Source organism: Triticum urartu, chromosome 3 (genome assembly GCF_003073215.2).
Source record: "Triticum urartu cultivar G1812 chromosome 3, Tu2.1, whole genome shotgun sequence".
NCBI lineage: Eukaryota > Viridiplantae > Streptophyta > Magnoliopsida > Poales > Poaceae > Triticum > Triticum urartu.
Window position 1 is genome coordinate 582,914,431 of NC_053024.1, and position 14,333 is coordinate 582,928,763.

The 14,333-nt window shown below is 43.3% G+C and overlaps 1 protein-coding gene across 1 annotated transcript; it reads left to right on the forward strand.

The window, feature by feature from the left end:
• Positions 1 to 9,926: 9,926 nt before the first annotated feature.
• LOC125548758 (probable WRKY transcription factor 38) lies at positions 9,927 to 14,016 on the forward strand. The gene is made up of 3 exons (XM_048712303.1): positions 9,927 to 10,183; positions 10,488 to 10,595; positions 12,815 to 14,016. The coding sequence occupies exons 1-3, from the start codon at positions 10,074 to 10,076 to the stop codon at positions 13,377 to 13,379; spliced, it is 783 nt and encodes a 260-aa protein (XP_048568260.1). The 5' UTR covers positions 9,927 to 10,073; the 3' UTR covers positions 13,380 to 14,016.
• The last annotated feature ends 317 nt before the right edge of the window (positions 14,017 to 14,333 follow it).

The following is a 14,333-nucleotide window of genomic DNA, read 5'->3' on the forward strand; positions in this document are numbered from 1 at the left end:
GCCCATCCCCGTCGTCGCCGCCCCGTCCCTGTCCCCGTCATCGCCATCCCCGTCGTCGCCGCGCCCGTCGACGTCCCCGTCGCCGCCCCCCGTCGCCTCTCGCCTCGCCGGTGAGCACACACACATACATTTTTTTTAGTTTTTTAGTTATAGAAATAGTTATAAAAATGTTAGAAAATTTTCTTTTTTTAGTTATAGAAATAGTTAGTTATATAGCATTGTTAGAAATGTTATAGAAATGTTAGAATTGTTAGAATTTTTTTTTTTTCTGTTTTTTAGTTATAGAAATAGTTATAACATAGTTAGAATTGTTAGAAATTTTTTCTGTTTTTTAGTTATAGAAATAGTTATAAAAAAGTTAGAAATTTTTCTTTTTTTAGTTATAAAAATATTAGAAATGTTATACAAATGTTAGTTATATATATAGAAATGTTATAATTTTTTCTTCTGTTTTTTAGTTATAGAAATATTAGAAATGTTATAGAAATGTTAGTTATATAGCATTGTTAGAAATGTTATAGGAATCTTAGTTATAAAGAAATGTTAGAAATTTTAGTTATCAAAATCCAATCATTAAAAAAATATTACTTTTTGCGGGCATATAGCTAGTATTTGTTCTCGACAATGCCCGGCCCGCATCCTCGCCGTCGACCCGTCCGCGACGACGTCCGGCTGACCCATGTCCGGGACTGAGCTCCGCCGGGCTGGCACTGGGAGGTGCTGCCTGGAGGGGCGCGCCGCTTGATGAGGAACCCGGCCCCGGGTCCCGTCGTCGACCCTGATCTCGTTTGGTGGCATTCGCGTGGGCCAGTTTCGGTGCGGAGGGAGCCGGCCCCGCCGGAGGTGGTACGTTGCCGTGTCAGGGAGGAGGACGAGCACGTCCATCGCTACATGGTTGCGTTAGAGGGCGGCAGGTTTTCCAATACCTGGCAGTTTCTTCAGGGATCTCACTTCAGCTATGATCCTGTGAGGGTTCCTTCTCTTTGGGTGTCCACCGCCCGCGCTGCAGGAACCGCGAGTGTCCTAGATTCTTCTGTAGTATTCGATCTCTATTAGCTACCTAGCCAGTGATGTACTCGATATATAATATTCGAGACGATGTATTCGAGATTATATATTATTCGAGATGATGTATTCGAGATTATATCTATTATTCGAGACGATGTATTCGAGATTATATCTATTATTCGAGACGACGTATTCGAGATTATATTCGATGATGCTTATTATGTAGTATGATTGATTCAGTTTTTCCTTATTAATTGATTGCATCCATGCATTGTAATTTGAATATATTTCTTTTGGATTAGTTAAACAAAACCTATGGCGGACAATACTGGCAAAGAGGGAGAAGAGGCCCTGTTCAATATCATACGCAATCCTTGCGGGCCAGATGATGATCAGAATGAAGAAGATTATGACGGCGCCGAATATCTAAACAACACCGGGGAGGGTGATATGATATTCGATCGCGACGACCGAATTGATGAAGTCGTGAACTATGAACATGACGAAGAAAATGTTGATCTTGAAACAACAAAGACCGGCGAGGTATATATATTTATATAAGCAGGCATCTGGTGATCATCACATGTTTTAAATGACTTGAAGATATATTAACGAATCGATCTTTCTTCTTTTAGCCATCCGGATCAAGCAAATATTCAGGCAACAGGACTTGGTTCTATGCGCATGGGGGGGAGTTGGACCCAAAGACAGGCAAAGTTTCCAAGAAGGCATGTCTGGACGGAGCCGAAGATAAGCTACTTGTTGCAATAGAAGAGGATCGATCCGGGTTGTTCGAGCCCAACAGAGAGAACGACGAGCTTACGCGTGCCCTGGGAAATCCTGAACACCCGGGAAGAACACGAGGCATGGGCGCTATTCCGTGGTATGAGGGGTTTTCGGACTGGAACGCCGACTACAGAACCCGTGCGAGAAAGAAGATTGCGGAGGAGAAGAAGAGGAAGATGGAGGAGGAGCAGAGGAAGCTAGACTATGAACTCCTTCAAGGCCTAGAATCAGCGCACGCGGACTTGGAAATCAAATTCCAGCGGCAGCAGGAGCAGATCGACTCACTTAGCCAGCAAAGAGGGTCTCAGCAGCTAGCGGATGATCCACCAATGGATAGCACCGTCCCATCCATGCCGAGAAGCAGCGTGGGTTCCGCCTCGGGCGACGCATTGCTGGATAGCTACCCAGTGGATGACATCATGGAGAACACTAACTGCGAGCTACACTTCAAAATGAAGAACATATCCATGAAGGTGGCGGACGCCCTTGCTTTTACAAATCCCCCCGAGGCAACCTTCCATTGCAACCCGATTCCAGCGAGCTATGCTCGTGTCTTGGTTGATTAGGTGGTGGACCAATATTCGGGGCTAGAGCTTGACATTCCTGGAGGTGACGATGAGCACACACTAGAAGAGGCCAACCATCGTATCATCCTATGGAGAAAGGATTGCATCATCTTTCGAAGGCCACCGACACCGCATCATCCGACTCCTCGTCGCAGTCTGCCACTGAGTCAGCAGACTCCCGCTCCTCCAAGTCCACCAACGCGCCAGGCCACTCCTCCTCCAAGTCCGGCACAACTTCAGGCCACTCCTCCTCCAAGTCCGGCACAGCTTCAGGCCACTCCTCCTCCAAGTCCGGCACAGCTTCAGGACACTCCTCCTCCTCCAACTCAGCCACGTCAGCCGTCTTCGCCGCCTCAGCAATCACGGAAGAGAGCCGCCTCAGCTATGGTGCGTAGCGGTACAAGTCGAGGTGGTACTGCAGGTACAGGCGGAGGCAAGCGATTTCAATATGGTCCAAGCCTCGCGCCTCTTCCGCAGAGGCCTTACGACAAGTCTGAGGAGGAAAACGTAGCCATATCGAAGGCCGAGGTGGAAGCCCATTTTGCACCGAAACCGCCGCCGCCGCCAAGGGAGAAAGTGCCTGTGGAAAAGATTGACCACTTCATTCGTATGGCTAGACCACCAGCTCCCAAGCCTGTTGACACAGACTATGAGCGCCACCTCAGGAAGTTAAGTCGAGCATGTCTACAGAAAGATGCGAGCTCGAGCTCGAGCAAATCAGCTGGCAAAAAATGCGGTAAAACCGTTCCCCAGCTGGGAGAACAGGCGGCGCAATCAATCCCCCCGCTTGTTGTGCCAACAACACATGAGAGTAGGCGCGCCCAATATTATTGTGGGCAAACCGTTAACGTTCCCGGGATGGGCGATGTGGTAATAACCGAGGAGCATATTGCGCAGGCTGAATCGATCGGGATCACTGTTGGACAACTCCTCGATATCGAGTCCATGTCTCTGACTAGAGAGGAGAAAATAAAACGGAAATATGCCTGGGGCCAACCTTTGGTCGAGCCAAAGGAGGTCAATAAGCTCCCAACGAGAATGTATGCATTGCATCAATGGTACATGGACATTACCAAGATTTCCAATCGAGAGTCCCTCATGGTGAATGTCAACGAGGAGCATTACTACCATAAGAAAGCCGTGACCGTTGAGTATTCAGAACTTTTTCAGCTATACAATAAAGACGCAGTCGACAAATCTATCGTCAGTTGCTATTGTCTGTAAGTGATTTCTTTCTGTAATTTAAGTCTCAAGCTAGCTGATCATTTTGATCAATCATTACCTGTAATTATCCTCACTATATTCTTTTCTGTGGTATTATGCAGGATGAAGATTTATGAAATGAAAAAAGGTGGACGCTATGGTATTGGGTTCGTTGACCCAAATACCATTAATGAATACACATGGAAAATAGATCCATATCACGCAAAATGTGTAGAGGAAAGCATGCTACAGTTCTTCAAGAAACTCAAATACAATGAAGATATACTACTTCCTTACAACTTCCAGTGAGTCACACTGTCTTGTACTACAAATTCTGTTTTTCCCTACTAGCTATAGCTACATGTTTTTGCTTACATATGCCCGCTTAATTAAGACATGCAAACGTGTGTGCATACAGATTTCACTAGATCTTATTAATCATTAAAGTTGATGAAGAAACAGTTGAAGTACTAGACTCGCTACTTAAGAAAGCAAGTGACTACAGCATCGTGAAGGGGATAGTCAACATGTAATTTCAATCATTATTAACTATATCTCGGCCTATTTAATTAGTTCGTCATTTCCTGATAACAACTATTTAATAATCCATTTATTCATTTTCTTTATCGGCGGGGAGGGCTTGGGAAAAGTTCATCAGGGTCACTCCAGGCCCATGGAAACAAAGTCTGAAATGTTATCGACCCAAGGTAAGTAATTAAGTAGTACTAGCTAGCTGCCATCTCTTTAATTATCATGTTTGATTAATTATTATCTGATCAAAATTCCATTCTCGTAAAGGCCCTGAAGCAGGCGCCGGGGAATGATCTATGTGCATACTATGTTTGCGAGAATATTCGCATGATGGCGTCCGAAAGGAGCAAATCTCAAAGACAGGAGGGGGTACGATATCGATTGTCAGAACACTATTCACAATTTTTACACCATTGTCGATATCTACTCACACAACTAATACACATGCATATTGATCTCCTTCTTAACAGTTCAAAAAGGTGCGGGACAAGCTCCTAGCACAGGACCGTATAGAAGCAATTCAAGAGGAAATAGCGGGATTTTTGCTCGACCAGGTCATAGATCCCAAATGAGAATACTATTACCCGCTACTGCCCCATGAACCACTTCCAATTGTTATCATGCTCCGAAGGCACCAATTAGCTAGGCTAATGCCACTGGCTCCGAAGGCACCAATTAGGAGAAATTGTATATATATATATATATATATATATATATATATATATACATACATGTGTGTATATATGTGTGAATTAATTAATGGTGGTTGTGAGACATTCGATGATATATATATATTATGATCGGTTCTACTAGAAATTCTATTTGTATATATGCATAACGTGTACAATATGTAGTATCGTAAAATACCAGCAAACGGAAAAGAATTAAATAGAAAACACAAAATTAAATGAAAAAGAAATCATAAATCCAAACCCCCCCCCAACATTTTAATACCGGTTGGTGACACCAACCGGTACTAAAGGGCTCCCTGCCCCTGAAGCTGGCTTGTGCCACGTGGTTGCCCTTTAGCACCGGTTCGTGCTGAACCGGTACTAGGGGGGGGGGGCTTTAGTGCCTACATTTTAGCGCCGGTTACCAAACCGGCACTAAAGGGCCTTACGAACCGGTGCTATTGCCTGGTTCTGCACTAGTGATAGGTGCACTGGTCCTGTGAGGCCTTAGCACGACGAATTTTTGACTGTCTACTATAGCAAGGTTTGCTCGGCTCCAACGAAGGAGAGCTGATGACGGGGCCGCGCCTTCGGCTCACTCCGATGCTTGGAGTTGTCGCTAGATGGTTCATGGATTTGGTTGTATTTTTTTTACTTCTGGTATTGTCTGCATTGCCATGACAAGCGATGAATAGATCGAAAATTTCTCCGGAGAATAATGAATAATTAATTGTTCCGGATTATACTAATTAATGATTTGTAGTGCAAAAATCAGTTTACTTTAAAAACGGCGGCTCTCTTTCTAAAAAGAAAAAGAATACTCCCCCACAAAAGGAAAGAAACGAGACACTATCATATGACCACTTCTATTTCAAATGAATACTTATGATACATGTTTATTCTACTAAACTGTTTCGAACAATACACTCTTTGATTCTAAATATAAGTCGTTTTAGAGATTTTAATACGGACTACATACGAATATATATACACATATTTTACAGTGTAGATTCACTTATTTTGCTACGTATGTAGTTCATAATAAAATCTTTAAAAAGACTTGTATTAGGAACGGAGGGAGTGCTAGTTAATGATCTAAAGTCCAGAAATCAACTTACTTTGAAAACGGTGAACCCGCTTTCTAAAAAGAAAGGGGCGACACTCCCCCGTAAGTGGAAAGAAAGAAATCATATCATGTTTTTTTTTTGAGAAGTAGATGATACTATCATGCAATCACTTTCATTTCAAATGTTATGCCATGGCCTATGTCCATCAAGATTTTCCCATGCACCATAACTCTAAGCGTCGGTTTGCCAGTTGCGCTAGATAGTCAACGCGCACGAGATAGTCAGTCTTTGCTGCTGACCTACTGTAGCAGTCATGGCATAACATTTTGCCTATGTGAAGTAGGCGATACTATCATGTAATCACTTTCATTTGAAATGTTATGCCGTGGCCTATATCCATCAAGATTTCGCCATGCACCATAACTCCAAGCGTCGGTTTGCCTGTTGCGCTAGATAGTCAACGCGCACGAGACAGTCAGTCTTTGCTGCTGACCTAGTGTAGCAGTCCAAAGGCACATCAATGATAAGCACCAACCGAAATGACACTGCAACAAAATCCAACTCCCACTTGGAGTTGCCGCGTTCCATCTTTCGCAAAAGCCATCTGAAGGCATGCTCCGGCGACCTAAATCCGCCTTTGACTGCCGAAAAGGACGTCGCTCTGTCTTCTTCTCAAATACTCCTTTGTAGTATAACTTCGTCACCGTGCTCACATCACCCGAAGCATGCGAGAATGCCGTCACCCCTTTCTCCACTCTTGCACTCTACAACTACAATTAAGCCAGGGACGAAGCATCTTGCAGTATTCAGATTGATCAAATTAAAGCTCGCAATAATAGCCGATGGGCCCGCCTCAGCAATGCCCCGTACAGTGGACGGACCTCTCGGATAGCCTGAAGCGCGTGAGAAGCATTCTTGATTCTTTGACCTACTTTTGGACGTGGAATTCAAAGGTTGATACGTAGTGGGAACCGTATATCTGCGTGCAGTGGTTGAGATAGTGAAGTTAAGGACTAGTTTAGGGTCTAGTGTGAGTTTAAGTCACGGACAGTATTAGTGATTAAACACACAACTGGTGACAACGAAAACGAGTAGTAGTCCTTTGTCATGAGTGGCTTTACACTGATTATTATAGATCTGCATAATCTGATTAAAGATGGTCAAATGGAGTATAGATGGCTAGGAGTGCAGATAGAGTAAGCTAGAGAGGATCCATCGACAGCGACCCTGGATGTTTCATGAATTTTGCGTACGATTCTTTTCCCAAAGGTCAGAGATATCGTATCGAGAGAGCTCCACACCAAACACACATCATGAATCACATTTTAGCAACATGGATGATCTCACTGTTTCTGTTAGGTCATCAGCATGACAGCATACCTTATTCTCGTATGAAGTTTGAGTTTATTTGGCTTTCTAAACCCCTGGAAGTATTTTTCTTATTTTTTTGAGATGACTTGCATCGCCCTTATTCAAAAATAATAAATCAATATGCATTTTTTAGGATATCAATACGCATCTAAGTGAAGGTGCAGAGCACAAGTGCACAACACATGCTTACTAGTAGATACCAAATGACAGGCAATGAAAAACAACAGCCCCAGTTCGGTCACAAAAGTGGTGTGTTTATTGGATCCCGTGCTTGCGCGCTGCTAAATACCTCATCCCAGCTGGCTAGTCTCAGTCTCCTTGCCCTCTGGATTAGTAGTTTCTTTGACGAACCGGAAATTTGTTTAATAATGTCAAATACGTATTCAAGGTCCCTTTGCCAGAAAATATATATATTATTCAAGGCTCTTTTCCTTTCCGGCATGCAAAGGCGGCTAGGGCAAAGTTCTCCTCTCCTCCGTGCTCCACCGGCCCACTTGTGGATTCTCCTCCCCTCTGGCCACCGATCCGGTGGCTGATGGTGGGAAGAGAAATCCCGATGCCTCGACTCCGGCTAGTACTTCAAGTTAGTGAATTTTACTCCCCCCAGAGGTGGCGCTCGGATGGATAACAACCCTTCATCTTAGAATTGGTGTTCCGCCGTTTGATCCTCCTCGAATCTGTCAGCTAGGAGGGAGTCAACGGAGCTCCGGCTTAGATTTATGTCATCTCTTTGGGGTGGCGAGGTTAGGTTTCTTTTCATGCGTGCGCGGTGATGAGATGTGATGCCAGGCACTGCGGATCAATTCAAAGGTTCAACGGCGACGAATGTGGCTCCAGGGTGCTGGTCCTTAGGGGCATCTGCACGAAGACTTCCCGGCTGTCATCGACAAGGCCAGTCCGACTCCAATAAGGGAGCAGCAACAACGACACGCCGGTAGCTCGTTTTGGCGGCAGTTGTGATTATTCGGCGATCCAGGGACCTCGATGTAATTTTGGTTATGTGTAGGTCCTTTGTACTTCCGATGAACTTTATAATACATCCAAATATTTTTTTAAAAAGTAGTTTCTTTGGCGTACCTTCTGTAAAAGTGGCTAATAATCAATGAAATGACATATACATGTTTTTGGAAAATTGTAGTATTTGAATTTAAGGCATATGCTTTATTTATGGTTTTTCAATAGTGAATGAGGAAAATCGCAGAAATACATGCATATAGCTAACAGTTCCGGACCCTGTTTTGACCATGGAATAGACTACAGAGCTTGTCGCATGCATGTGTATAGCATGGCTATCATTGCTATCGTCGACAACAAAACTGCATCATCCATCTACTGATAATATTTTTGCGCAAATCTTTCTCCAAATAAATCTGGATTATGCTTGGCTAACATATTTATATAATGCATGAACTACTCCCTCCGTTTCAGTTTACAAGTCCTACGCGTATACCTAGGTTGCCAATTTTATCACTCTAATATAAACTATATAACACCAAAATTATACCGTTTGAAAATAGAACATCTGAAGTTTATATTGGTATATTTTTTGTAATGTATGACTTATATTAGGTTGGTCAAATTGACGACCTAGGGGTACGCGTATGCCCTATAAACTGAGAGAGAGGGAGTAATGATAATAGACATTCGACCTTGATTGATAGAAGCCGAGACTAGCAGTGTCAGTTAAGTACTTAAGTTGCATATATAATATTCTTTTTGTTTTTCCCGATGATTACCTGAATGTTTTCATACAGTTCATCTACTCTCTTTCTATTCCATACTAATATGTTTAAATCTTGCTAAATCCTCAAAGAATTGTAAAATGAAATATTTTATTTAAATCTTCTAGTTCAATTTCCTTAAGCTTCCCACCATTTGGGGTCGATCATAGACAATTGGTCACATGTGTTCACGTGGACATATGTATATCCATGGATGGATATTATCTGTGCAGTCCACCTACATGGAAAGCGAGGACCTAACTAGCTATGTCCACAAAGCAAACACTGAAACATACATAGCTTAGATTATACCACACTGATGAGAGAATCGAGAGAAATTGGGAACCTTTGAGATAAAGCTTCATATTCTGTGTAATATGCATATATAGAAGTTTAAGATAAAGCTAGCTAGAATTAGATTCCATGCACACAAACACATATGTCACAAGTTTGCTTCGCTGAGACTGAGACCCAAAGACGGCAACGAGCTTTTCTCACAGACGCCTTGCCGGTGGACGTAGGAGAAAGAAAACTTGGATAACTCTAAAACTTGGGGGTGTTTCTCAATTCAGTGTTTTGTAAGAGTTTGTACTATACTACTTAATATATATCCTAGGGGTTTTCCACCAAAAAAATATACTGTTATTCACGTAAATCGGCATATCAACATACTCCTATATAGTAACAATGTTTTCGCCCTCTCCTGCCCTGTTCACCTGAAAGTATATTTGCGGCTTACGAATACCCTGTTGCGCAACTAGTACACTAGTAGTATATGTTCAGCAGTGCAACCACGCGTGTCACACGTTGGGATACGTACGTTGGTGAAGTTTGAAAGTCCAAAAGATGCCGCGTTTGCGGTTAATTAAGCCCTGGATTTAAAATTCTGGAAGCGAGCGCGCACCTGCTCCATGCGCCATCTAGCTCCAGGTTCCGCAGACCGCAGAGCATATGTATAAATAAGTGCACAGTCACGCACTTCTTCTCTGCAGCAGTAGACAAGGAGAATAATACTCACCATCTCCAGCACTCGAGGCCGTACCAGCCAAAGGATCCATCAGCGCCGACCAACTGCCAGGACACTTGAAGGTTTTTGCCGGGCGGCAACACCAGCGCACGGCGAGGTTTGCAAGAGAAGCCACCGTGGCCATGAGGGGGAGCAACATGCTCAGCTCCAGTGGCTGCTCCAGTGGGAGCAACAAAAGGACGCTGCAGCAGGATTGCAGTGGCGGCAGCCATGCCCAGGAGCACACCAAGAAGTAAGTTTGAGTTTATCACACGATGGAAATTGCTATTGCTTCCATGGACCTTCATCATGCCTAAACTGAGCTAGCTAAGCATGTGAATGAAATGATTTGCGATCAAAGGTTTGGAGTATTGAGCAGCTATATACATGGCTAGTTCTCGTACTACTATATGATGTTCATACTTCATAGTTATAGTTGTTTGGTGAAAATTAAAAGTTCATATGGTTAGCACGTCCTACTTGCTACATGTGATATATTCTCTTGTTGTAGTGTATATTGTCATAAGTTTTTAAATGTGGTTTTGTTCCTCAAATAGGAAGTCTCGCATCGGCATGAGAACAGACTACACATATGCACCGTATCATGATGGATTCCAGTGGAGAAAATATGGGCAGAAGGTGATCCGGGGCAATGCCTTCCCAAGGTGCGTGTGCATAGATGTTATGTCAGTATCCCTATCAATTGTTTTCAAAATTAATGGATGTATCTGATGCAAACATTGTTAGCCTGCCCAATGTCTGAACTCATGCTAATTAATTAGAGCATGTTCACTTCAAGGGAAGGCCGGGGGTTATCCTGATTTTCAAAAAATAAATAAATCAAGGGAATGTCAGAAAAAACTTTCTACTAGTATTCAAATCTGTTTTCCCTTCGTAAGTTGTTTGATTCGTAGGAATCATACAATAGCAATATTTACCAGTCCAATAAATTCAGAAGAGTTCCATAGAAATAAAGACATGTACAATTACCTCAGTTATACAAAGAAAAGACACACCTTTATGATCGAAAACATAAAAAGCTTTGGGTTAATTAGGGTCTCACATAAGCCCTTGGTGATGAGACAAGATAGGATTAAACCAAAGCTTCTCTATAATGATATGTACCTCTCACCTAACTTAAACCAAACATGTACGTTAGCCCACTCACTATCGATCACACACCATATCAGATGCTTCCGTATTGGTAAAGTGTATGTGATTGATCTCCTTTCAAGGATTTCCCATGTTAGTTAAGTGCTGCATGTTTTTGGTCTGATCGTTTCAGGGTTTTAGGTAGTATTTTAGTCCCAAGTGTGCTTCGACGCAAAGGGTTGATATATACTACGATGCATGTGCGGTTTATTAGATTGATCTGCCGTGGTAGCTACCTGTGGTTCGCGCATCAGGTTGTGACGCTGACCTTTACGTTGTCGTGTACCTAGAAACCACATGCCTAAATGGGATTCTGCAATTAACAAGCGTAATGAACCAATTGGGAAACAGAAAAGGAACTAAAGTACCATCATACATTGAGGGAATCATCATGTTCTGCTTTCGTGCACTCCACCCAGGTTTTTTAATTAGCCCATGAACCGGGGGATAAGTTATTTAAGCTCTCCAGCAGTCCTGCTCAACTACTTGCCCTTTGATTAAACCAAGTTTCGTTAATTTGTCTTTGCTATGATTGTTGCGCAATTGTACCACAATCTGTGCATGACCACCCTGGTCACATTTTTGAAGATGAATATATGTAGTGTAAGTAATAATTACAAACTAATTCATGACATGATTTTGTTTCGAGACTGTTAAATAGTACTTATTCTTATTCTTGAAAAATATATTCTCCCTACAAAGTGTGATAACCGATAATTAATATGGATTGAGGGGAGTAGTAAATTTAAAACATTTGTGACACGAGGCAATGCGTCATACTAAGTATGAAACATCCGCACACTTTGATTCAAGAAAAATCATATAAAAATGCAATAACAATTTTGTAAATAATCTCTCATCTTGGAAAATTTGCAACTGGGCGAAGTGATGAGGAAACAAAACTTTACCAAAGTTTTTGTGGGATTGGTTTCAGCTGAAACTAAACACGCTAAGCAAGCCACTCCTAACCGCAAATTAGAAAATTATAGAGTTTTTTTTGAAAATTTAATTATCACAAGATTAGAAGTTTGAACTGCAAGATACTAGCATATAGTACATGCAGCTAGTCCAAGCTCGACTGTGCCTTGGACGAATTTGGCACATGTATTGTCACAATCTTAACGCACGCATGGCCGGCCCAGCGCGGGCTAGGATTTTGGCGAATTTAGGTCATATGGCCTGCTAGATCAATCCTAGCACCTCCGAGCTAACCCTAAGAGAAATGGCAATGAAAAACCAAAAAGAGCTATTATATGGTATGTATGCAATATCTGCATGCCGTCACATGGTGGGCTTTAAGCGAACTTCTATCACAGCTGGAAAATTATGCTGTAAATTTTGGTCGAGCATTTCCAATCATGCATATTTGTATTAGAAACATTTAGATGTGTCAGGGGGATGACTCCAGCATTGTGCATTTGGGATCTCTAGAGAGTTCTAGAATAGATATAAGTATGCAATATCAGCCCATGTTAGATCCGATCGGGGATACCCCATACTTGGGGAATGCGCCCCACATTGTGATACCGAAAGCATAAGGCAGTGCTCCTTGAAGCTAATGATACATGTCGGCAAGATTAACAATTCTGATCCATCATCTATGTGACACGATGCCAAGTGCTCGCATGTGCCAAGTTTTTGCCTAGCTAGCACCTCTTTCCAGAGCATTTTTTGCAAGGGCATGGAAAAGTGAGCACATACTAATGAAACATCTCTCTGTCGTTCCATGCAGGTGCTACTACAGGTGCACGTACCACCAGGATCATGGCTGTTCGGCGAGCAAGCACGTGGAGCAGCACAACTCGGCGGACCCGCCGCTGTTCCGTGTGGTCTACACGAACGATCACACATGCAGCGGCGCTGCTGCTACCGCATCGGACTACATGGCCTCATCGATGCACATCCAGCAGATCGCCGACGCCTCTCTGAGAAAGGCCGACACGGAAGCGGAAAGGCCGCCGCGCCCGCAGCAGCCTCGCTCCGGCGGCGGCGGCTACGCCGCAGCGATAAAAGAGGAGAAAGACGCCATCGTCTCCTCCCTGCTCACCGTCATCAGAGGCAGCTGTGACGTTGTGAAATCTGACACTGCCCACGAGGGCTACAGCAGTGCGTCGCTGGCTAGTAACTGCTACGCGATGTCATCACCATCGGTGGCCGGAGGTAGCCGTGAGGGTAGTAGCAGCTCTTCAGTTTCGCCAGTGGTGCTGCCGGCGCCAGATGACATGGGATTGGGACTGGACTTCATGGTGGAGTCCCACTGGTTCGAGCCTTTGGATTTGGGTTGGTTCGTAGAATAGTTGAGTACATCAGTGTGTGCATTCAATTATCCTAACATGACATCTTTTTTTTCCTGAGATGTGGTGGGGGTTAGACATGACTACTCATCATATCTCAAGTGAGAATCTAGCTGGGTGGGTGAGTTCACAACTGTTTTTTGCTCACCATTGCACTCTAGAAGAGTTCTCGATGACGTCATGCACCCATCCATTTTTCTCTCTATAGAGAGAGACAAAGAGGAGTAATATATATACACCATATTTCCATTTTTGAAATAAATTACAAGATTGTGAATATAGTGCATATGTAACGGGCTCTTCCTGCTCTTGTTGCCAAGATCTAAGAAAGGACAGGATACAAGAAAGGGAGAGCGTGCCGCCCGAGGACGTGGCACGGGCGATAGAGCTCCTTCATGTCCCGTCATATTAGGAAGACCATTTCTATGAACGGTACCTGAGTGTGTGCATTCGATTATCCTAACATGACATCCTTTTTTCCTGAGATGTGGTGGGGGTTAGACACGCTACTCATCATATCTCAAGTGAGAATCTAGCTGGGTGGGTGAGTTCACAACTGTTTTTGCTCACCATTGCACTCTAGAAGAGTTCTCGATGACGTCATGCACCCATCCATTTTTCTCTCTATAGGAAGAGACAAAGAGAAGTAATATATATACACCATATTTCCACTTTTGAAATAAATTACAAGATTGTGAATATAGTGCATATGTAACAGGCTCTTCCTGCTTTTGTTGCCAAGATCTAAGAAATGACAGGATACAAGAAAGGGAGAGCGTGCCGCCCGAGGAGGTGGCACGGGCGATAGAGCTCCTTCATGTCCCGTCATATTAGGAAGACCATTTCTATGAACGGTACCTGAGTGTGTGCATTCGATTATCCTAACACGACATCCTTTTTTCCTGAGATGTGGTGGGGGTTAGACACGCTACTCACCATATCTCAAGTGAGAATCTA

Coding starts and splice junctions, on each gene's coding strand:
- LOC125548758 (XM_048712303.1), top strand. CDS start 10,074: ATGAGGGGGAGCAACATGCTCAGCTCCAGTGGCTGCTCCAGTGGGAGC. Junction 10,184..10,487: donor GCCCAGGAGCACACCAAGAA/GTAAGTTTGAGT, acceptor TTCCTCAAATAG/GAAGTCTCGCATCGGCATGA. Junction 10,596..12,814: donor CGGGGCAATGCCTTCCCAAG/GTGCGTGTGCAT, acceptor CGTTCCATGCAG/GTGCTACTACAGGTGCACGT.